This window comes from Chlorocebus sabaeus, chromosome 20, assembly GCF_047675955.1.
Source record: "Chlorocebus sabaeus isolate Y175 chromosome 20, mChlSab1.0.hap1, whole genome shotgun sequence".
Taxonomy (NCBI): domain Eukaryota; kingdom Metazoa; phylum Chordata; class Mammalia; order Primates; family Cercopithecidae; genus Chlorocebus; species Chlorocebus sabaeus.
Window position 1 is genome coordinate 126465761 of NC_132923.1, and position 22677 is coordinate 126488437.

At 42.8% G+C, this 22677-nt stretch overlaps 1 protein-coding gene across 7 annotated transcripts in view; it reads right to left on the reverse strand.

Moving 5' to 3' along the window:
• The window catches only part of KIF1B (kinesin family member 1B), a 176229-nt gene that overhangs the window by 32145 nt on the left and 121407 nt on the right, over positions 1 to 22677 (reverse strand). For all 7 annotated transcript variants that reach the window (XM_073007847.1, XM_073007848.1, XM_007980610.3 and 4 more), the window contains 10 exons: positions 17941 to 18059; positions 15833 to 15918; positions 15371 to 15500; positions 15041 to 15203; positions 12683 to 12773; positions 10383 to 10501; positions 8134 to 8189; positions 5154 to 5262; positions 3268 to 3334; positions 2364 to 2448 (listed from right to left, as the gene is read on the reverse strand). In XM_073007847.1, coding sequence (XP_072863948.1) covers positions 2364 to 2448; positions 3268 to 3334; positions 5154 to 5262; positions 8134 to 8189; positions 10383 to 10501; positions 12683 to 12773; positions 15041 to 15203; positions 15371 to 15500; positions 15833 to 15918; positions 17941 to 18059 — 1025 coding nt within the window. The remainder of the gene's footprint in view (positions 1 to 2363; positions 2449 to 3267; positions 3335 to 5153; positions 5263 to 8133; positions 8190 to 10382; positions 10502 to 12682; positions 12774 to 15040; positions 15204 to 15370; positions 15501 to 15832; positions 15919 to 17940; positions 18060 to 22677) is intronic.

Genomic DNA, 22677 nt, shown 5'->3' on the forward strand with positions numbered 1-22677 from the left:
TAAAAATACAGGGTTCTTCAGAGAAGCCATAGTAACCACTGCCTCTGCATCCTCCCTCTCCTTCTCTGGTCAGAAAGCATCTCTTCTGTTTCAGTATTAGTGTTCCATATAAACATTAATTTTGTCAAAGGACATTCAGTGCTTTGTAAACAAAGTTTAAAAAAAACTAAATTAAAAAAAGAAAAATTTATTATGAAAAATCTTGAAAAGCTACTACCACTGCTGCCCCAGACAAGAGAGAACATAATCTCCCTTCCAAGGATTTTTTTTTTTTTTTTTTTTGACAGGGTCTCACTCTGTCATGCAGAGGCATGATCATGACTCACTGCAGCCTCGACTTCTCAGGTTCAAACAATCCTCCAGCCTCAGCCTCCTGAGGAGTTGAGACTACAGGCATGCGCCACCACACCCAGCTTATTTGTAGGGAGACAGGGTTTTGCCATGTTGTCTAGGCTAGTCTCGAACTCCTGAACTTAAGCGATCCGCCCGCCTTGGCCTCCCAAAGTGCTGGGATTACAGGCGTGAGCCACTGTGCCTGGCCCCAAGGTTCTTAAACTGGTCCAGAGAGACACAAGCACTCTGTGGACAGAATTCAGAGGGTCCTTGAGCTTGGATGGGGAAAAAATTACATCTTTATTTTCATAAACCTTTAACTAAAAATTAGCATCTCCTTCAATCACAAAGGAACGCAATAAACCACAGAATTGGCCAGTACCCATGACTCTGTCCCCAGTAGAAACCACAGATGTTTCCATGTGCAAAATATCTGTCTGTCTATCTATCTATTTATTTATTTATTTATTTATTTATAGACAGAGTCTCACGCTGTTGCCAGGCTGGAGTACAGTGGTACAATCTTGGCTCACTGCAACCTCTGCTTCCCAGGGTCAAATGATTCTCCTGTCTCAGCCTCCCGAGTAGCCTGAACAACAGGCGCGCGCCACCATGGCCAGCTAATTTTTGTATTTTTAGTAGAGACAGGGTTTCACCATGTTGGTCAGGATGGTCTTGATCTCTTGACCTTGTGATCCGCCCACCTCAGCCTCCCAAAGTGCTGGGATTACAGGCGTGAGCCACCGCGCCTGGCCACAAAGCATCTTTTTCATTGATCACTACTTTGAAATTATGGTAATTAGAATAACTGCTAAATCTTGTTATTTCATGCATCAATAAAGAAGGGCTTAATGTTTTAACAAGCGTATTTCAATATTATCGGTTTCCTTTGTAATCCTAAATACTTTATTTTTCACATTTGAAAACAATTCTAAGCCTTCACCACTGCCAAAGAGGTCCACAGCAACAAAAGTTCCAAACTCCTGCCTCAGACTGTCATTCTAAAGTTCACACTCTCTAGCCAATACACCTTAATTTAATTTATCCACTCTGGCCATGGGGTTTCTTGTCATTTGCATGTTAGACATATTCCTGATTCTCTTACTCAAAATGCTTGTGTCTGGAAAACAAAAAAACAAAACCCCTCTAATTTTTCTTGAATCTATTCAGTCCTCCTGGCTTATTTTCACTGTTAACTCTCTTAGCATAGATCTTCCTTTGTCTTTATTTTGGTATTTATTCATCAAAGCATTCTGCATATATATATGCTGTCTCCCTAACTAAACTGCAAGCTCACAATTAGTAGAGATTTTTCTTTTCTTTTTTTTTTAAGACGGAGTCCCACTCTGTTGTCCAGGCTTGAATGCAGTGGTGCCATCTCAGCTCACTGCAACCTCCACCTCCCAAGTTTAAGCGATCCTCCCACCTCAGCCTCCTGAGTAGCCGAGACTACAGGTGCATGCCATCATGCCCAGCTAATTTTCATATTTTTTTGTAGAGATGGGATTTTGCTACCTTGGCCAGACTCAAACTCCTGAGCTCAAGTAATCCACCCATCTCAGCCTCCAAAAGTGCTGGAATTACAGGCATGAGCCACCACACCCAGCCAGCAGAGATTTCTTGTATGCCCTCTCACAGCCTCTATCACAGAACCATACTCTGGTAACTGAGTTAGTTTGATAACATATCACTAATGATAGAGCGAAGAAACAGGAATACAGAGTTTCAGACTCAAGGCCTCTACATCTCCATAGTCTGTGTTTCCCAATATGGTCTTCCACACATTCCCTGTACCACAAACAGGGAAGAATAACATCTCTAACAGGACACAGTGCCTCACACCTGTAGTCCCAGTTACATGGGAACCTGAGGCAGGAGGATCGCTTGAGCCCAGGAGTTTGAGGCTACAGAGAGCTATGATCTCATCATTGTACTCCAGCCTGGGTGACAGAGCAAGACCCTATCTCAAAAAACAAAAAAAAATTCTCTATAAGTCCTGGTTCTGTCCTTGGCTGATGAAATGTACTCACCGACCACCAGTTCACGAACATCCTTCCAATGGAGCTCGCTCCCCTTCTCATGGATAATGGTCACTGTGATCCTTCGCTGGATGCCCTAGGTAATGAAGCAGGGTTGCAATTTAGCTGGAGCAATCTATTATCTCCTCTCGTCTATTGTTTTCTGGGCTGTATGGCATGGCATGGAGGATGAGCAGGAAGGAGAGGCGTGGAAAGCGGGAAAATGCTATCCACATTATTATTCAAAAAAAAGGGAGATGTGTCAGGGACTAAGGAACAGTCAGGTCTGATATGGTTTTCTTTTCTTTTTTTAAACATTCTTTTTCTCTATGGTTTTAAGAATAAAACCATAATCTGTCACAGGAGATTATGTGGTTGCATCCCAGCCCCTTGCATAGTAAGTATTCAACCATGCCCTAATTGTATGTCCCAAGTGTATGGCATCCCTAGTCCCTATGTCCACTTGGGTCTTAAGTACTTTTGAACACTGACTGAACCTACTCTTGATTTACCAAAAGGGGACCTATATTTCATAACCAGACTTTTAGTCCATTGAAACCTTCATCCTCTACCTCTATTAAGAACTTTTGGTGTGAAAGCACAGAGCTTCCAAACATCCTGAAAAGTATTAAAAGTGACGTAGGAGCTACACAAATTAGAGTAATTAAATGAAATAAAATATTTTTCAAAATAGCTATTCTAAATACATATAAAAGCAAGGGTAAATATAAGCCAAGGTCTGAGGAAGAAATATCAAAAAACAGACATAGAAAAAAAGAAAAAAATGACAACAGGACAATGCCCCGCCCGCCCTTTGAAATAGAGATGAAAACAGAGAAAAAGAAAGAGTTCCATCTCTTATTCTAAACTCTTTTCAGTGTTCCCTCCAAGGCCTATTTTGGTCCCTCATTAGTACCTGATGAAGCAAAAATGTCCCCTGGCAAGGCAAGCCTGCTGTATGGTCAACCACAGCTGGGATATACCTATAAAATCAGAAACGCAAAAGAAACAACTAAGTGCTACTTTATCTGCAAGGGTTCGCCCCTGGTGGTCTTTGTTTTGATAAATTCTGATCCCATGTCTTTCTCAACCATGCTGGCATTTAATCATACAGTCATTTGCATTTACTAATCCTTTCCACACATCTGTGTCTCAATCCTCTCTAGACTTGAGTACTCAAAGGACAGTAATATCTTTTGGTTGCATTCAGCCCCTTGATATTAAGTATTCAATAAATAATGTAGAAGTGCAATGGCAACTGACAGGAGATAAGAAACACAGATAATTTCAGACTATAGTTTTTTAAGATTCAGAAAGCAATTTATTCAGTAGAAACAATTACTGTAACTACCTCTCCCTCATAATGCAACTTGTAATCACATTATAGGTCTATGAAAAGTCAAATTCCTCAAAGCACTGTTACTACTGACAACTACATATAAGATTGACAGAATCACACTTAACACAGTATCCTACAAGTAGTAGGAACTTAGTGTTTCCTGATGATGACCATGATGGTGGTTCTCAGAATTTCATATAGGAGAACATTAGGATAACATTTACCCCTACCCTTTACATTACCTGATACAGCCCCTTGCCTCTGTCCTAAGAGTAAGATCTCTTTCATTTGTGTTTTTCCAAAAGCATTTTAGAGATGATTATATACAACAATTACATTAATCACTTACTCACAGCTCATCGAGAGAGAGTAAGCTGATGGTATCATTTTGATCTAGGACAGTGGTTCTCAACTAAGGATTCTCCCTCTGGGGGATATTTGGCAATGTCTGAAGACATTTTTGGTTGTCACAAATAGAGTGGAGCTGCTACTGGCATCTTATGGATAGGGGCCAGGGATGCTGCAAAATATTCTAAATGCACAGGACAGCCCCTCACAACACAGATTTATCCAGCCCCAAATAGTGCTGAGGTTGAGAAACCCTGGTCAAGGAAAAGATTCCGCCCTTCTATGTCCTCCTTGACATTAGTAATGTTAAGTCTTTACCATATTCTATGCAATATGCTCCTTTTGCTTTACTACTAATAAAACCCACTATGATAAAACCCTTATAACAAGGTACCGCCAGGCGCAGTGGTTCACGCCTGTAATCCCAGCACGTTGGGAGGCCGAGGCGGGCGGATCACCTGAGGTAGGGAGTTCGAGACCAGCCTGGCCAACATGGTGAAACCCTGACTTTACTAAAAACACAAAAATTAGCCGGGTGTGGTGGCACGCACCTGTAATCCCAGCTACCCAGGAGGCTGAGGCAGGAGAATCGCTTGAACCTGGGAGGCAGAGGTTGCAGTGAGCCGAGATCGCACCATTGCATTCCAGCCTGGGCAACAGAGCAAGCCTCTATCTCAAAAAAAAAACAAAACCCAAAAAACAACAAGATTTGCCTGTCTCCATGATTTTGCTGTTGCTAACAAGAAGGTAAATTATTATGCTAAACAGTCAGTTCTTTGACAAACATCTGATTCAAATACCAAGACCACCAAAAATCAATTCAAAACTGGAATTCGGCCAGGTGTGGTGGCTCATGCCTATAGTCTCAGCATTATAGGGAGGCCTATAATGCTGGGAGGCCGAGGCAGGAGGACTGCTTGAGGCCAGGAGTGGTCAAGACTAACCTGGTCAACATAACAAGACTGCATCTCTATTAAAACAAAAACAAAAACAAAACTACCCCTGGAATTTGACAGTGACAATGATTCATAAACCCAAATACAAGAAGATTCAAAATTGCATTTCCTAATTTGAAACATTTTGCCTTATTTAAAAAATTATTAAGTTGGACTTACTCTCCTGTAGGCTCCAGTTCACTGATCTCAAACCAAACCAGGAGGTCATACTTGCTCATGCTCTGGCCAAGGCTGGTTTTGCTCATCGTGTTTAACTTGGTGGCTGGAACTTTTAAAAGTTTTTAGAGTATGTCAAAATCTGGTCCAAGACTACTCAGCAAAAGTATAAGCTTCTCTAAAGTCAGTCTTTAAAGACATACTTGGGAAAGGCAGCAAGAGTCAGAGGAAACATTGCAATACAAAAGACCCAGAGAAACACCAATATAAACGTAAGTTATTAGTTATCTCTAAATTCAGAGAACAAGGAAAATGAAGAAATCAGTATTTTTTTTCTCAACAAACTGTCTCTAATGATGCGAAAACAGCTTTTGTGTAGAATAAATGTACTCATGAAACCTTCCAATTCCAGAATCTTAAATTGTGTGGCATGCATAGCATGGGACTAACATGGGAGAGACGGCTGGGCGCGGTGGCTCAAGCCTGTAATCCCAGCACTTTGGGGGGCCGAGACGGGCGGATCACGAGGTCAGGAGATCAAGACCATCCTGGCTAACACGGTGAAACCCCGTCTCTACTAAAAAATACAAAAAAAACTAGCCAGGCGAGGTGGTGGGCGCCTGTAGTTCCAGCTACTCGAGAGGCTGAGGCAGGAGAATGGCGTAAACCCGGGAGGCAGAGCTTGCAGTGAGCTGAGATCCGGCCATTGCACTCCAGCCTGGGCGACAGAGCGAGACTCTGTCTCAAAAAACAAAAAACAAAAAACAAAAAACAAAAAAAAACATGGGAGACACAACGCTTGGAAAGCCTCACACGTCACAGGGGCTCAATCAAAGCTGGTGTCCTGGAGAAAGGACCCATCCTCCACCCCAGTGGTTCCCAAACCTCCCTACACATAGGACCACCTGGGGACCTTAAATTCCAGGACACACCCCAGATCAATTAAATCACAATCTCTAAGGGAAGGACACAGTTCTTCCTCCATGAGGGGTAAAGTTTCCCAGCTGATACCAACGTGAGGACAAAGTTGGGTACCACGGGTCTCATTTATAAACACAGGATTCTGTATATGATCTTATGTTACACATTTTCTTCAGATTTAAATTCCATATTCTTTTTTTTCTTTTTTACGGCATGATCTTGGCTTACTGCAACCTCTGCCCCCGGGCTCAAACCATCCTCCCACATCAGCCTCCTGAGTAGCTGAGACCAAAGGCGTGCACCACCGCGCCCGGCTAATTTTTACATTTTTTTGTAGAGATGGGATTTCGCCATGTTGCCCAGGCTGGTCTCTAACTCCTGAGCTCAAGCAATCTGTCTGACTCAGCCTCCCAAAGTGCTGGGATTACAGGTGCGAGCCACCACACCCGGCCAGATTTAAACTCCATATTCTTAACTGTACTGATGCTATGTGACTTTAGTTAAGCTGCTTAACCTCTGGGAGTCTGTCTCCTCACTTACAAACTGTAGATCCTAATATTTAGCCTACTATCTTGAAAAGCGATCATGAAGATCCACTAACATAATGTATAAAAAGGGGCTTTATGAATCATTTAGCACTATTCCCATGTGTACCCTATCACCAGTATTCAGCCCAGCTGAGTTTCACATGAGTTGGTGATGCTAGTCAGAAAGAAAATAGGGTAAGTGATCCTGGCAGTCATCTAAGGGGTCAGAAAGCAAAACCAGAAGTATTCTAACAAACCACCTACTAGTAAAGTCTTCAAAATTAAAAATACTATTGCAAAGAATCCATAAAAACAAATGCAAGGGCCTCCCCCACTGCGACGGTGATGTGAAACAGACACATATAGAGAAAGTGCTTCCCAAATCTCTAGGAAGAAAATGTGATACGACCTTGAAAATGTGCTGAGCTCTACATTCAGCTCAAGTTGCAAACGGAAATGTCAGTGTTTCATTTGCAGAGAGCCAGGCTTCAGGACAAGCGCCTGAGGTTGGTTCTACATCTAAGGTGGAGCTAATTCAGCTACTAACCATCTCGTTTGGGTACCCTCTCGCTCTGGCAGCTGGGAACTGGCAGAAAGAGAAAAGGCGGCAATGGGTCAGCCTCATCCTGGAAGGTGGCAATAGCGGAGGATGCAAGCACACTGGCGTGCTCAGAAAATGTGTCCAACACATGCACATTCACATAGCCAGACACGAGAAACCGAATCAGCTCAATCTTTCTCTCATGGTCTGAAGGCAGATGAAGATGGAGAATACATTGGGTGGAGAGTGACCACAGGGTGGGGTGGGAATTTGGTGAATGGGCAATGAGGAAAAAGGACAGAAATAAAGAAAAATCAAAACAAGATCACTGAACATGCAGAATAAATTTACTACGCAAAGAAATGCCTAGTCCCCTGACAGTTATGGGAAGTTACATACAAAGCAGAAAGATTTAGGAATAGAGTGATTATCAAAATCTGCAAATAGAAGACCAGAGAGTTGGTAGATAAGGCCCCCTATTGTTTCTTACTTCTTATTTTATTATTTTATTTTATACTGTTTTGAGATGGAGTTTCGCTCCTGTTGCCCAGGCTGGGGTACAAAGGTGCAATCTCAGCTCACTGCAACTTCCACCTCCCTGGTTCAAGCGATTCTCCTACCTCAGCCTCCCAAGTAGCTGGGATTACAGGCGTGTGCCACCATGCCCGGCTAATTTTGTATTTTTAGTAGAGACGAGAGTTTCACCATGTTGGTCAGGCTGTTCTCGAACTCCTGACCTCAGGTGATCCACCTGCCTCGGCCTCCCAAAGCGCTGGGATTACAGGTGTAAGCCACCGGGCCTGGCCTTTACTTCTTATTTTAAATCAGGAACTAGGAATTCTAGTTCCTACTAGATATATACAAGAGGAGCAGGAATACATGTGGATACATAGAAGGATAGAAATTCCAACATGATTTCTATTTGAAAAGTCATTCAGAATAAGAGATGTATTCACACAGAGATTATCATGCAAAAAGCAGAGTGAGTGCTCACCTGGCTTGGACAGAGGCATGGGTGGAGGGAAGAATCGGCGGCATGGCTGAGGCGGACTGCAAAGAAAGGAAGACAAAGATCAAGACTACAAGGAGTTATTTATTTTAGAAATTGTCCCCTTTGTGCTGGACTGCAAATTGAATTTCCTTCTCTCTTTTTTTTTTTTTTTTTTTTTGAGACGGAGTCTCGCTTTGTCGCCCAGGCTGGAGTGCAGTGGCCGGATCTCAGCTCACTGCAAGCTCCGCCTCCCGGGTTCACGCCATTCTCCTGCCTCAGCCTCCCGAGTAGCTGGGACCACAGGCGCCGCCACCTCGCCCGGCTAGTTTTTTTTTTTGTATTTTTTAGTAGAGATGGGGTTTCACCATATTAGCCAGGGTGGGAATTTCCTTCTCTTTAGGCATTTCACAACTAGGAGTGAGAATGTATGTAAAAGTTCTGTGACAGTACAGAAGGAAAACAATGTTTTATGTATAGCTTCTAAAAGCAGGGAAAAAGAGAAACTGTTTGACTTCCACATGCCTATCTCAAGACATTCCATTTGCAGATTTGAGGTTCTGGATTCCAAGTTGGAGTTTTCCAACATTAACGTAAACAGAACCGGCACACAGACGTTAAGATTAACGTAATTATTATTCCTCTTGCTGGTCACTACCATTGCTTTATACTTCTCTTTGTGTGAATGTATTTAAAAGAAAAAAAACTTTTTGTAATAACTATTTGCAATGTAGAAATCAATAAACCCCGTTTTTTCAAGAGAAAGAAAAAGACTACAGAGCTGGATGTTGATATCAACAGCATGTTTTAATTCCCTTTAAGAGAGCAGACTTTTGCATTTTCTTTTTTTTTTTTTTTTTTTTTTTGAGAGGGAGTCTCGCGCTGTCGCCCAGGCTGGAGTGCAGTGGCCGGATCGCAGCTCACTGCAAGCTCTGCCTCCCGGGTTTGTGCCATTCTCCTGCCTCAGCCTCCCTATAGCTGGGACTACAGGCGCCCGCCACCTCACCCGGCTATTTTTTTTTGTATTTTTTAGTAGAGACGGGGTTTCACTGTATTAGCCAGGATGGTCTCGATCTCCTGACCTCGTGATCCGCCCGTCTCGGCCTCCCAAAGTGCTGGGATTACAGGCTTGAGCCACCGCGCCCGGCCGACTTTTGCATTTTCAACTCTGGCATAATACCAGATAATAGAGATAATCCTAGATAGTGAAATAGGCTAAATCTCATTTTAAAAATGTCTCCTTCTAAGTCTTAGCTAATAAATGAAATAAGAAAATTCTTCTGCCAACACCAACACTCTGCCATCACCAGAAAGGCCCACTGTTGCCTTCCTCAGCAGTTTTGATGACTGTACTTAGAGCTTCTATTTCATAAAGCTGTGGGCATTAGGAACATTTTTTTTTTGAGACAGAGTCTTGCTCTGTCGCCCAGGCTGGAGTACAGTGGCGCGATCTCGGCTCACTGCAAGCTCTGCCTCCCGGGTTCGCACCATTTTCCTGCCTCAGCCTCCCGAGTAGCTGGGACTACAGGCGTCCGCCACCACACCCGGCTAATTTTTTGTATTTTTAGTAGAGACAGGGTTTCACCGTGTTAGCCAGGATGGTCTCGATCTCCTGACCTCGTGATCCGCCCGTCTCAGCCTCCCAAAGTGCTGGGATTACAGGCTTGAGCCACCATGCCCGGCCAGGAACAATTTTCAACAATTTTCATGTTATATTCCTATCACCTCAAATTTCTACCATATTCAAAGTCTCGCCTGGCGCGGTGGCTCAAGCCTGTAATCCCAGCACTTTGGGAGGCCGAGACGGGTGGATCACGAGGTCAGGAGATCGAGACCATCCTGGCTAATATGGGGACACCCCGTCTCTACTAAAAATACAAAAAACTAGCCGGGTGAGTTGGCGGGCGCCTGTAATCCCAGCTACTCGGGAGGCTGAGGCAGGAGAATGGCGTAAACCCGGGAGGCAGAGCTTGCAGTGAGCTGAGATCCGGCCACTGCACTCCAGCCTGGGCGACAGAGCGAGACTCCGTCTCAAAAAAAAAAAAAAAAAAAAAACAAAGTCTCTTCCTACAAAAAGATGGCATTTGAGATCACCTGGTCAAAATTTAATTTGTTATATCTAAAATCAGCGACTAGGTGACTATAAGATGATGGTGGAGTTTCTAAATCCCTCAAAAGATTTCTTCCTTTCCAGCAATTGAGAAACTAAAAATCAAAACAATACCATCAAAAATGTTTGCTTATTTGGTCCAAACCTGTTAAGCTCCTGTCCTTGCAGATGAAGCGGGTGCTGCTGATAATGCCCAAAGACTTCAAATACAATAGGCTTGGTTTTGATGTAATCCACAAACGATTCAGTGATCTCCACGGCAATCTACAGCCAAGCAAGATTAGGAAAAGATTACAAGGAAACACAGATTTCAGCTTCAATCAGAACTTTAGGTATTTTGATTTTGTTTGTTTGTTTGTTTTTGAGACAAGGTCTTGCTCTGTAGCACACGAACAAGGCTCATGCAGCCTCACCCTCCCAGGCTCAAGCAATCTTCCTGCCACAGGCTCCGGAGTAGCTAGGACTACAGGCATGCACCACCATGCTTGGCTAATTTAAAACAATTTTTTGTAGAGACAGCATCTCACTATGTTTCCCAGACCGGTCTTTAACTCATGCGCTGAACTGATCCTTCCGCTTCAGCTCCCAAAGTGCTGGATTATAGGCATGAGCCACTATGCCTGGCCCAACTTTACTACTGCTGAGTGTCCAAAATCTGCTAGGCCTCTTGCAACAAAAAACAGGGAATCCCCTATGTTGTTTTTAATTCTAAAGTAATTTTTCCAAGTTTCAGGTATTCAAGATCTTCCATAATTTGCCTCAACTGATCTTGGCCCCTGTTCCCCTTCCTATGCTTACCATTCTGGCTCACTCACTCATCTGCTGCTCCTTTCACCTGCTCTCTCTTCTGCTGTGCCGAGGACTGGCCCAGGCTGCAACCCTGCCTGGAAGGCACTTCCATACATCCATGCATGTATTGACTATGGCCTATGTGCCAGGCACAATGCCAAGTTTGACACACTTTTTCTTGCTTATACTACATCCTTCAGGGAGCTTCCGATCCCCTTTCTCCCCCTAACTATCCTCCCCAACAAAAAGTAACTATTTTAAGTTAGTTTTCCATTCATATAAATAACTTTCCCTTTCTCCACTCCCACTGCATTTAGTGAATATTTTCTCATGTTCATCTTTGCATGACTGGTGTTTATGTATGCACTTTATTTCCCCTATCGTAATTCGAAGCTCACTGGGAGCATCTGAGATTCATCTGCATTCCCCAGTTGTCAGGCACAATCCTTGTGCAAAGCAGCTGATCAAAGTTTATCAGATACATGCTTGCTTATATTTATATGAACATGAAAAAGAAGATAGCATATTTTGTGTTTGCTTTTTCCATCTTTGAAGTTCTCCTTTCCTCTCTTACTTTAGAAAGCAGACATGGTTAGCAAGAGAATGAGAGACAGTTTCACGTAGTAGTGAAGATCCTGAATGCCAGAGCTACATTTCTCTGAGCTTAAGTCCTATCTCTGCCTCTTGTAACACTGATGAGTAACTTTATTTTTATTACTACTCTTTTTTTTTTTTTTTGAGATGGAGTCTTGCTTTGTTGCCCAGGTTGGAGCGCAGTGGCGCGATCTCGACTCACTGCAACCTCCCCCTCCTGGGTTCAAGCAATTCTTGTGCCTCAGATGGGATTTCACCATGTTGGCCAGGTTGGTCACAAACTCCTGACCTCAGGCGATCCACCTGCCTCCCTCCCAGAGTGCTGGCATTACAGGTGTAAGCCACCGTGCCTGGCCTGATGAGCGACTTTAATTGCTCTATGCTTCAGTCATCTCAGCTAACACAGGGATTATCTTAATCTATGGTATAAAGGGAAAGACTAAATTACACAAAAACTCTCAGAACAGTGACTAACACGAAATAAACTCTCAGTGAATGTTAGCTATTGTGATGAGGATAATGACTCTGGAACATAGCTTGAGTGAAATTTCACGTAAGAGAAGGAAGGATCTGTTTTCTTCACGTAGGAATACAGTTGTAAATGGCATTAATGTGTTAATTATACTATCAGTTGCAAGGAAAACAGACTCTAAATCTTAATTTAGCTACAGAAGGTATTTGATATTTTTTATGTTATTTGCAATTGAGCAACATAAGTATCTTAGGGTTTAAAGGACAATGCATTCACTTTAACAAAACTCTTATTAAGCATGCTTATTTTTCTAGGACAGAAACACTAAAACAACTCATTGCATTCAAACTGATGGAAGATTTTATTGGCAGACCAACCCACATTCCACTCACTAGGCCCATTGTAATACAGACAAGAAGGCTTGCTGCTCAGGCCACTGTGGATGACCTCACCACTCTAGCCACGCCCTCTATTGTCTACTCCCCACCTGCACAGCCAGTGACTTGTACGTCTTCTTATCACCCTTCCTCGGCTAAGAAAACCAAGGTACCAGAAAAATATACATTTGGCAAAAAGGTCTGGCCACTTACATTCTGCACATGATAAAAGCCCAGGGGACTTCCTCTGCCATTGTTTTTGAGGGGCTCCGTGGAGAATGCTTCATCATGGCGATGCAGAAAGCTTCATAAAAAAATAAAAAGACTCGTGAACACTGTATTAAATGGTTTTATCAGAATCTGTTTCAAGAGCCCAATGTGGATCCTATAGAAAGAAGCATTCCACTTAAGCAGATTCTTTAAGTTATTTACATTCCCTTGTCAAGAACCTTTTCTGTATCGCACAGAGGGTATTTTAGATTTTATTTCAAAAATGACTGAAAAATTAACTGATCCTATTTTAGACTTTATTTCAAAAATGACTGAAAAATTAACCGACCCTGATCACTTAGCTATATGGATGTATGTGCAAGAATACTTTAGAGAGAGTGAAGAAGTGAATTCAATTAACTCCTCTTCCTTTGTAAAAGCTTTTTACTAAAAATAAAAACAATGTCATTTTGTACAGAAAAAAATTAGCAGACTCAAGCTTCCACAGTTAGTGCGAAAGCCTGTGGCTGGCAGAGTTACCTAAGAGTGTTGTGGATTCAAATGTCACCTCTTCCAGGCAGTCTTTCCTGACTTACCCTGACAGTTCTGTGTTCCCACATTACTAGTAATGTTTTTTTCCTTAATAGCAATGATTTCACGGTAATAATAAATTTATATGCCTCTCCCCTCACCAGACAGCAAGTGTTTTCCCACAGGTTTCGACACACAGAAGACACTCTGGAAGAATTTGTTGAACCAGTGGGCTATATTTAGTTATCTTCACAGATAGTGAGATGCTATTTTTCTTCTCTCTCTCTCCCTATTATTAGTCTGAAATAAAAATAACTGCACAGTTAAAGTGGACCCAATACAAAGATTTACTGCCAGATAGAAAAATCCATCAGAAGGACACCCCTTCCATCAAGAAAAAATGGAGAAAAAGAAAATATTTTCAGTTCGGGGGAGAGACCACTAGTATGAACTTGTCGTCTTCCAAATTAGTTCACCAGTCTGAGAACACTGGCATGTTTGTGCCAAGTGCTCCAAATCCCTGATTCCTGTTCTGCTGGCACTGCAGCCTTCTTGGGGTTCCCCGGTGAAAGGTGAACTCATTCACAGTGCTCTGCAGCCATACCCTCCCGGCACAGGCCAGAGGAGCCACTATAAAAACACGGATGCCTGTGAGGCTGCTCTCAACACAAGCAACACGCCTTCCCCCAGAGCTAACAGCAGGTGGAGATGCCGCTCTTTTTAGGAGATTGCAGGACAAAGGCCAGCTCACTATTGTCACTTCAGACATCAGTTAACCAAATAGATGTTTTCCATGAAAAACACGCCTGATTAGCATGTTTTTAGCAACAGTTCCCAAAAACAGATTCATCTGGTCAATACTATCCTGCCTTCAGTTTGAGGGTATGAGTGAAAACACATTACATAGGTGAAATCAATTCTCGATGGGTAATATTTCAACAATTATGAGTTGCAGCAAATAATATTAGTGGCCTACTATATAGTAATCACATTTAATTCAGATCACATTTAACTCAATTTTCTGTGATAAAACCTGTACAAAAGCTTTATAAACTGCACTAGGACCGATGGGAAGGCCAAGGCACACTCTGAGGGGAGAGGGATGGCAGAACCCAAAGCAGCCTCTTGGTGGCACCAGTAGCAAACTGAGGGCTGTAGGTACGGAGGGGTCAGACTTCAGTCTCTTGTACTGTGGCCCTTCCCAAGTACTGAAAAGACACATTGAAGTTTGGAGGTATTAAAACTGAAGATTCACAAAAAAGTGTTTTCCTGGGGCAGTCTTGAGAAGAAAGCACCTAGAGCACAGGGTTTGAGAGGGCCACGGGAAACAGCAAGTCCTATGTGGATGACAAATGACAAGTGTCACATCTTCTCCACATACTAGCTTTTTTCAGTTGACGTAGAATTTATCCTTCTTTACATTGTTTAAATTTTCCTTTTCCCGAGTATTAAACAGGCATAATTGGTGGTCAGATAAGCCACTGCTTTCAGATTTATTAATAAGACATTTCAACATGAAGAGAACTAGAAAGACTCATCAACAGGCTTATGTGATCAGACCCTACACTCCTGGTAACGGGGGACCGCTCACAGCAGAGCCCTGCAGCAGGGTGCGCGGCACGCTCCTCCTGCCAGGGAACCCTGTTGCATTCCAGAACAGGTTTCTGGTTCTCACTCCCATAGGAGTGATGAAAGCATTTTCCTTCAGAGACTGGTTAGTGTTTGTCTCAAGAGTGTTAATCCCTCACACACGTAAAGCACTCTACAGTGCACAAGAGATGTCACCTCGGTTAGCAGCTAGCTAGGAGGCAGAGCAAAGGGGCAGCTTACTTGAACTGACAGAAGATATCTGCATACTCTGGGAGGATTCCACTGGCCTGCAACACTGTTACTCGGAAAGTGAAGGCACTGCCCAGTTTCAGGTGGTTGCCAATCTCTTCAGAAAACCCTTCCATTACCATCTTACCATCCAGCAAAGTGCTTGACTTCAAATCTAAAGAGGGTCAAATGAAGACACAGATGGTTCAAATAATGCAAAGAGGAGGGAGTTGGGCATTCTTTCCATTCCTAGTTGACGAAGGCCACTACGTCCCTTGATAACGGTCAATATTTTCCCTTTGTCGAAAATGTCCCCAAGCATAGTAAACTCTGTCTACATACCCAAGTCATTCATCCGATTGATTTCTTCTGGAGGAGTGATGACCTCAGAACTCTGACCCTGTCCTTCCACAATCCTCAACTCCTCCAAGGACAGACCAGAACGAGTCATTGCAACAGACGAAAAGTCACTCTGAAAAAAAGGCAGGGGCAGGTACATGGTAAAGTAGTATAAAAACATATTTTTCTCCAGTTGCCTTACTTCTGTTTATCTGCCCAACAAATAATAGTGATTGGAAAATTACATGGACCGAGGGCTGTCTGAGGAAAGGCAATGAATAAAATATGAAATGTTGAGTCTATACACCTTTACCTTCATAATTGTTAGACAAGTCCCATATTCTATTGAGCTACTCTGTGACAACCAGCACCCTATGTTTTTCAGTTTCACAGGAGAACTGGTCTCCAACGCTGAACATTCTTTTTCTTTCCACAAGGTTTTCCTTCTTCCTGACGGGTTCTCACCTGATTAAAGTATTCATTATCAAAAGATATTTTAGCCGTTCCTGACTGTCGAATTCCAGAGCCATAATCAGGAGCTTCTTCATCCGCTAAAGCAGGAAAAAAAAAATGAGGAAGAATTGAGTGAGACTATACAGCGGGAGGAAGGGAAAAGGCTCTTGCTGGATTAAAAACTCAAGTCCTTTGGCATAAGAGAATGATACCAAAGTAGTAACACGGCATGGGCTGCTTCGCATTCTATTCATGTAGACTGATCAACTTCTTCAGCTCAAATGAGACTAGTCAATAAAGAAATGAGACTAGTCAATAAAGAATTGGTTTTAGACTGGGCGTGGTGGCTCACGCCTGTAATCTCAGCACTTTGGGGGACTGAGGTGGGCAGATCACGAGATCAGGAGTTTGAGACCAGCCTGACCAATATGGTGAAACCCCGTCTCTACTAAAAATACAAAAATTAGCCGGGCGTGCTGGCACACGTCTGTAATCCCAGCTACTCAGGAGGCTGAGGCAGGAGAAACCCTTGAACCCGGGAGGCGGAGGCTGCAATGAGCCCAGATCGCGCCACTGCACTCCAGCCTGGGCGATAGAGCGAGACTCCGTCTCAAAAAAAAAAAAAAGATTCTGTTTTATTCTTGAGATTGTTCAAATGTCACACCTAGAAATACTGACTGTCTCCATGCTGGCAAGATAATAGTCAATAATACCCAACAAGTATTTGAAAATATTATATTGTACGTGTGGAGGAGACTTCCATATACTCAATACCGGTGATTGTGTCACAAGTTTCCATGGGGGAAAGGCTGAAAGGTCACTGGACACAGCACAGCATTTGGCAATTAAGACAGAAAGATTACAGAAAATGACCACATTCTTTCCTCAGAACATAGGCTGGATCATGGAAAAATGGAAAATACCAAAATCTTTTTTTTTTCAATGTTTTTTAAGAGATGGCGTCTCACTATGTTGCGCCAGTTGGCCTCAAACTCCTGGGCTCAAGCAATCCTACCTCAGCCTCCCAAATAGCTGGGACTACAGGCATAAGCCACCATAAACAGCTTGTATCAGCTTGACCCGTGCATTACAAAACAGCAGCCAAACAAATGTCTATTATAAGTACTCTGAGAAAAAAAAAAAAAACTAAGCAAGTCAAAGGCCTAACAATCCTTTGTTAATAATGAAGCAGTTAAGATACATTATTTAGGCCAGGCTGGGCACAGTGGCTCATGCCTGTAATCCCAGCACTTTGGGAGGCCAAGGTGGGTGGATCATCTGAGGTCAGGAGTTTGAGACCAGCCTGGCCAAAATGGTGAAACCTCATCTTTACTAAAAATACAAAAATTACCTGAGTATGGTGATAGGTGCCTGTAATCCCAGTTACTAGGGAGACTGAGGCATGAGAACTGCTTGAATCCAGGAGGCGGAGATTGCAGTGAGTTGAGATTGTGCCACTGCGCTCCAGCCTGGGCAATAGAGTGAGACTCCGTCTCAAAACAAAACAAAACAAAAGGCCAATGACTGGCCGGGTGCAATGGCCCACACCTGTAATCCCAGCATTTTAGGAGGCCAGGGCAGGAAGATCGCTTGAGCTCAGGGGTTCGAGACTATGCTGGGCAACATAATGAAACCCTAACTCAATAAAAAACTTAAAAATTAGCTGGGAGGTGGTGTGCATCTGTAGTCCCAGCTATTTAGGTGGCTGAGGTGGGAGGATAGCTCAGCCTGGAGGTAAAAGATGCAGTGAGATATGATTGCAGCACTGCACTCCAGCCTGGATGACAAAGTGAGACCCTGTCTTGAAAATTAAAAAAAAAAGGCCAATGACTTTTATATAGTTAATGCAAGAGCTGCTCTTTAACATGTTTAAGAAAATCTCTTTACCCCATTATTGCAAAATAGCAGTAGTCTGGACTAAGCAGGATCTATTTGTGATACTTGGGAACAACTGCTAGAAAGGAGCAATAAAGGCTTTCTCCAAAGTATGTGTATGTATATTACACATACAAACTCTCCACAGTTTGTCTGTGTAATATAAGCGTGACCCACGCGGAACTGGCCTGCTTTGCCTCTAGACAAAGAACTCACAGCTCTCATTTCAGAAGAGGGTCACCTACCTGCAATGGCCTGTACAGCCACACGCAGAAATCCCCGCACTTCACCTTTCTCACTGACGATGGCCACCCTGTGGATCAGGGGCACAGGATACAGCAGATTGCTCAGGTAAACAAATGCCCTAGAGACAGAAACCAGGAGACAAATGTCAGAGCATCCATGGAGAGAGAAACTGCTTTCAGGTTCACTGAGAACATCTTCCTGCAACTGTGAGCTGACTTCTGGCCTTGTCTTAAGACCCCTTCTCAGTCCTATCCTCTCAGATTTGCCTCCAGCTGCCTTTTCAGCACAGATCATGAACAAGCAAATGTTTGGCAGAACTGTTGACAAAGACCAACACATACCAAATCACGCTCTAAAACTTTACTGTAGGGAGAAGAGTCACACCTGGAAGCAGACTTTCAAGATACTGCTCTATGAATGCTGCTGGGGGCAGGTTAGAGGAGCCCATTCAAGAGTTTAACCTTTTTTTTTTTTTTTTTTTTGAGACAGAGTCTCACTCTGTGGCCAGGCTATAGTACAATGGCATGATCTCGGCTCTCTGCAACCTCCAACTCCCTGGTTCAAGTGATTCTCCTGCCTCAGCCTCCCGAGTAGCTGGGATTACAGGCACACACCACCATGCCCAGCTAATTTTTGTATTTTTAGTAGAGATGGGGTTTCACCATGTAGGCCAGGCTGGTCTCAATCTCCTGACCTTGTGATCCGCCCACCTCAGCCTCCCAAAGTGCTGGGATTACAGGCGTGAGCCACCATGCCCAGGCAAGCCTAACCTTTTAATTTAAGAAATTATAAAGAGGTTTTGTTTCATTTTTCCCAATAGATAAAACAGAAACCAAGAGACAAAAAAGGCAGGAAAATGGGCCAAAATACAGCTAATAACTCTAAAATAAATTCCATATCACAGCATTATGGGTCTTTATTGTTTTTTGTTTGTTTGTTTTTAAGACGGAGTCTCAGTCTGTCACCCAGGCTGGAATGCAGTGGTGTGATCTCGGCTCACTGCAGGCTCCGCCTCCTGGGTTCACACCATTCTCCTGCTTCAGCCTCCCATGTAGCTGGGACTACAGGCACACACCACCATGCCTGCCTAATTTTTTTGTATTTTTAGTAGAGAGGGGTTTTCACCGTGTTAGCCAGGATGGTCTTGATCCCCTGACCTCATGATCCACCCGCCACAGCCTCCCAAAGTGTTGGGATTACAGGCGTTAGCCACCACGCCTGGCCTATGGGTCTCTATTGTTACCTTATTTATTTATTTATTTTGAGATGGAGTTTTGCTCTTATTGCCCAGGCTGGAGTGCAGTGGTGTGATCTCGGCTGACTGCAACCTCCACCTCCCGGGTTCAAGCAATTCTCCTGCCTCAGCCTCCAGAGTAGCTGGGATTACAGGCATGTGACACAATGCCTAGCTAATTTTATATTTTTAGTAGAGACAGGATTTCTCCATGTTGGTCAGGCTGGTTTCGAACTCCTGACCTTAGGTGATCCTCCCGCCTTAGCCTCCCAAAGTGCTGGGATTACAGGAGTGAGCCACCACGCCTGGCCATTCATTGTTACTTTCAGAAATGACTATTATTGTCTGGGCATGGTGGCTCATGACTGTAATCCCAGCACTTTGAGGGGCTGAGTAGGTGGATCACCTAAGGCCAGGAGTTCGAGACTAGCCTGGCCAACACGGCAAAACACCATATCTACTAAAAATATAAAAATTAGCCGGGCATGGTGGCGTGCACCTGTTGTCCCAGCTATTCGAGAGGCTGAGGCAAGAGAATCGCTTGAACCCGGGAGGCGGAGGTTGTGGTGAGCCGAAATTGCACCACTGCACTCTAGCCTAGGTGACAGGGTGAGACTCTGTCTCAAAAAAAAAAAAAAAAAAAAAAAAAAAAGAAATGACTATTATCTTCAGGCAGGGTGACTGACAAGGTGAGGTCAGCAGACACATATGGACAGAGAAGCTCTGCAGCCAGAAATTTTTGAGTTCTAAGATTAGAGGAGACTCTGAATGGGCATCAAGACAAATGTTAAGGGCCAGGCATGGTGGCTCACACCTGTAATCCCAGCACTTTGGGAGGCCCAGGTGGATGGGTCACCTGAGGTCAGGAGTTCAAGACCAGCCTGGCCAACATGGTGAAACCCCGTCCCTACTAAAAATACAAAAATTAGCCAGGCATGGTGGCAGGCGCCTGTAATCCCAGCTACTTGGGGGGGCCAAGGCAGGAGAATCGTTTGAACCCAGGAGGCGGAGGTTGCAGTGAGCCAAGATCGCACCATTGCACTCCAGCTTGGAGGACAAGAGTGAGACTTCGTCTCAAAAAAAAAAAAAAAGAAAAAAGACAAACGTTAAGGGAGAAGATGACAGTTGATGCCTAAAAGGTTTGCTTTTGCTCCTAGAGTTCAAAACCTAATTCAGAAATGCATAAGAAAAAGGTAAATTATAGCTCTAACACTTTATATTTCAAGCAAACTAGCAAAGTCCTATCTTTGGTATTTTCTTCTTCTTTCATTATTTTGTAGCTATTACTTTTTTAAAAAAGCAATAAAAACTGGTGCTCACAAAGCTAAAGAGTGTTCATTCCAATTAGTGAAAGGGAAATAGAATCTAGTTCCTAGTATGATTCTGGTCTTCCCATTTGGTATATGCTGATCTTCGAACATAAGACAAAAGACAAAGACAGACACTTGTATCAATAAATCAAACAAAACCAAGTGACACGCATGCTTATCTGATGCTTTTCCTGTTCTGAAATCTATTTTAAAACAAAGAGAGGAGGAGGACAGACTGGGTATTTGGGATTTCAACTCAAAGTAATGAAAATTATGAAAACAGACATAATACATCACAGAAAAACAAATGTTAATATGACTAGAGCATAAATGAAATGCAAATGAAAAATATAACAAAAATAACTGCGAATGAACATTAAATCAGATGAAATAATGCCACTTCCCTTTCAGTCTGCTCCAAAGCAGGAGACAGAAATGCTAAGAAACAGAGAGTTGAAGCTCTGGTGTAAAAAAATGTAAGAATGAAAAGTTCTAAAAAGTTCTAAACAAAACCATCAAACAACAACTACTGCAACAGAATTTAAAAGACTAAGAATTTGGCGTAAGGTATCAAATGGATAATTTCACTTTCAAAGTCAACGCATACACAGATCACTCTCCTCTATTATGGGCACCCCAGCTAGACTTGTCCATTTCAAGGCCTGGCCCATTAAAGAGCCATTGCACATGTCCCCTGCCTGGAGTCCTCTCTGCACTTGATGCCTACACCTCATGCCTTTGATGTTTTTTTTGTTTGTTTGTTTTTTTTTTTTGAGACTGGGTTTCACCATGTTGGCCAGGCTGGTGTCAAACTCCTGATCTCAGGTGATCCACTCACCTCAGCCTCCCAAAGTGCTGGGATTACAGGTGTGAGGCACCACACCTGGCCTCGTGCCTTTGATTTCACATCTTCAGGTCTTATTTCAAACACCACTTTCTCATAACAGGTCCCCCAATGTTATGTGATCTCCAGCAACACACACAACTATTTCATCATTGCTATAATTTACATTTATTTGTGCAATTATTTATGTCTGTGTCATCCATCAGACTATAAGTCTATGAGGGCAGGAACCATGTCTGGTTTTGCTCACCACTGTCTGCAGAGAGCTGGGCCACTCTATAAATATTTGGTAAGTGAACATCTATGTACATAAGGGAACAGGAAAATGATTTCTCTCTTATCTTTAAGTAGAAGTGGAAGCTTTTCCAGAAAAATAGGTTATACCAGAAGCAGAAAAGCAAAGCCATCCAACTTATACTAGGTTGATTTTTCAGAGCCAGCTCATACTAGATATTAACTACACAGAACACATTTAGATTCCTAACTATATCTAATTTATTTCAAAAAATAGCTATTCAAAAGCAGGAGTCCCTTTTTTTTTTTTTTTTAAGAAAGCTTATATTAAGCACACATTATATTAAAGCACTGTTTGCACACACACTAAAGATGAGATTGCCTGTCTGCCTGTGGCAAAGGCTAGTCCAAGTATGGGAGCACTGAAGGCCATTATTATAGATTTCCCTTTTTAGATAATTCTGTAATTCTATGGCAGGGACATCAGCTCCATGACTATACAATCACACATTCACTAGACAGCACCTTGTCATGTTACCAGAATATAGACCTTAGCTCCAAATCAATGCTATATAAACATTCTATTCTGAAGCTTTTTAAACAGAATTTTCATAATTACTCTGCATTTCTGAGAATCTTTATACTTTGACCTAGCAGACTGAAGGAGAACAGGGATGAGAGAGGGGAAAATGTAAAAGATACATTAGCAGAAAGTTCAATGAAGTTACTTCAAAAAGGGAAACAAACTGGTCAACATAAAGATAAGAAAAATTAGCAAAATTATGGTGCTACTTAGAGAAAGAATGTCAGTTAAGGTACTTAGAGAGATCACAGAATAATCATCTTTAACCCCCTTTTAACCCAGAAGACTAGCTTAAATATTTTACATTTCATCCCAAATTATGATGGATGGTTCATAACATCCCAGCATGCCATAAGATAATAGCTAAAGGGACAAGCTCTTTTCATGTGCAATATAAAGTTTTAGCAGAGGCAGTCATGGCTAAAAAACAAACTTACTAATGGAATTTCACAAGAAACTAACGTTTTTTCCCCCCTAGACGGAGTCTTTGCTCTGTTGCCCAGGCTGGAGTGCAGTGGCGCAATCTCGGCT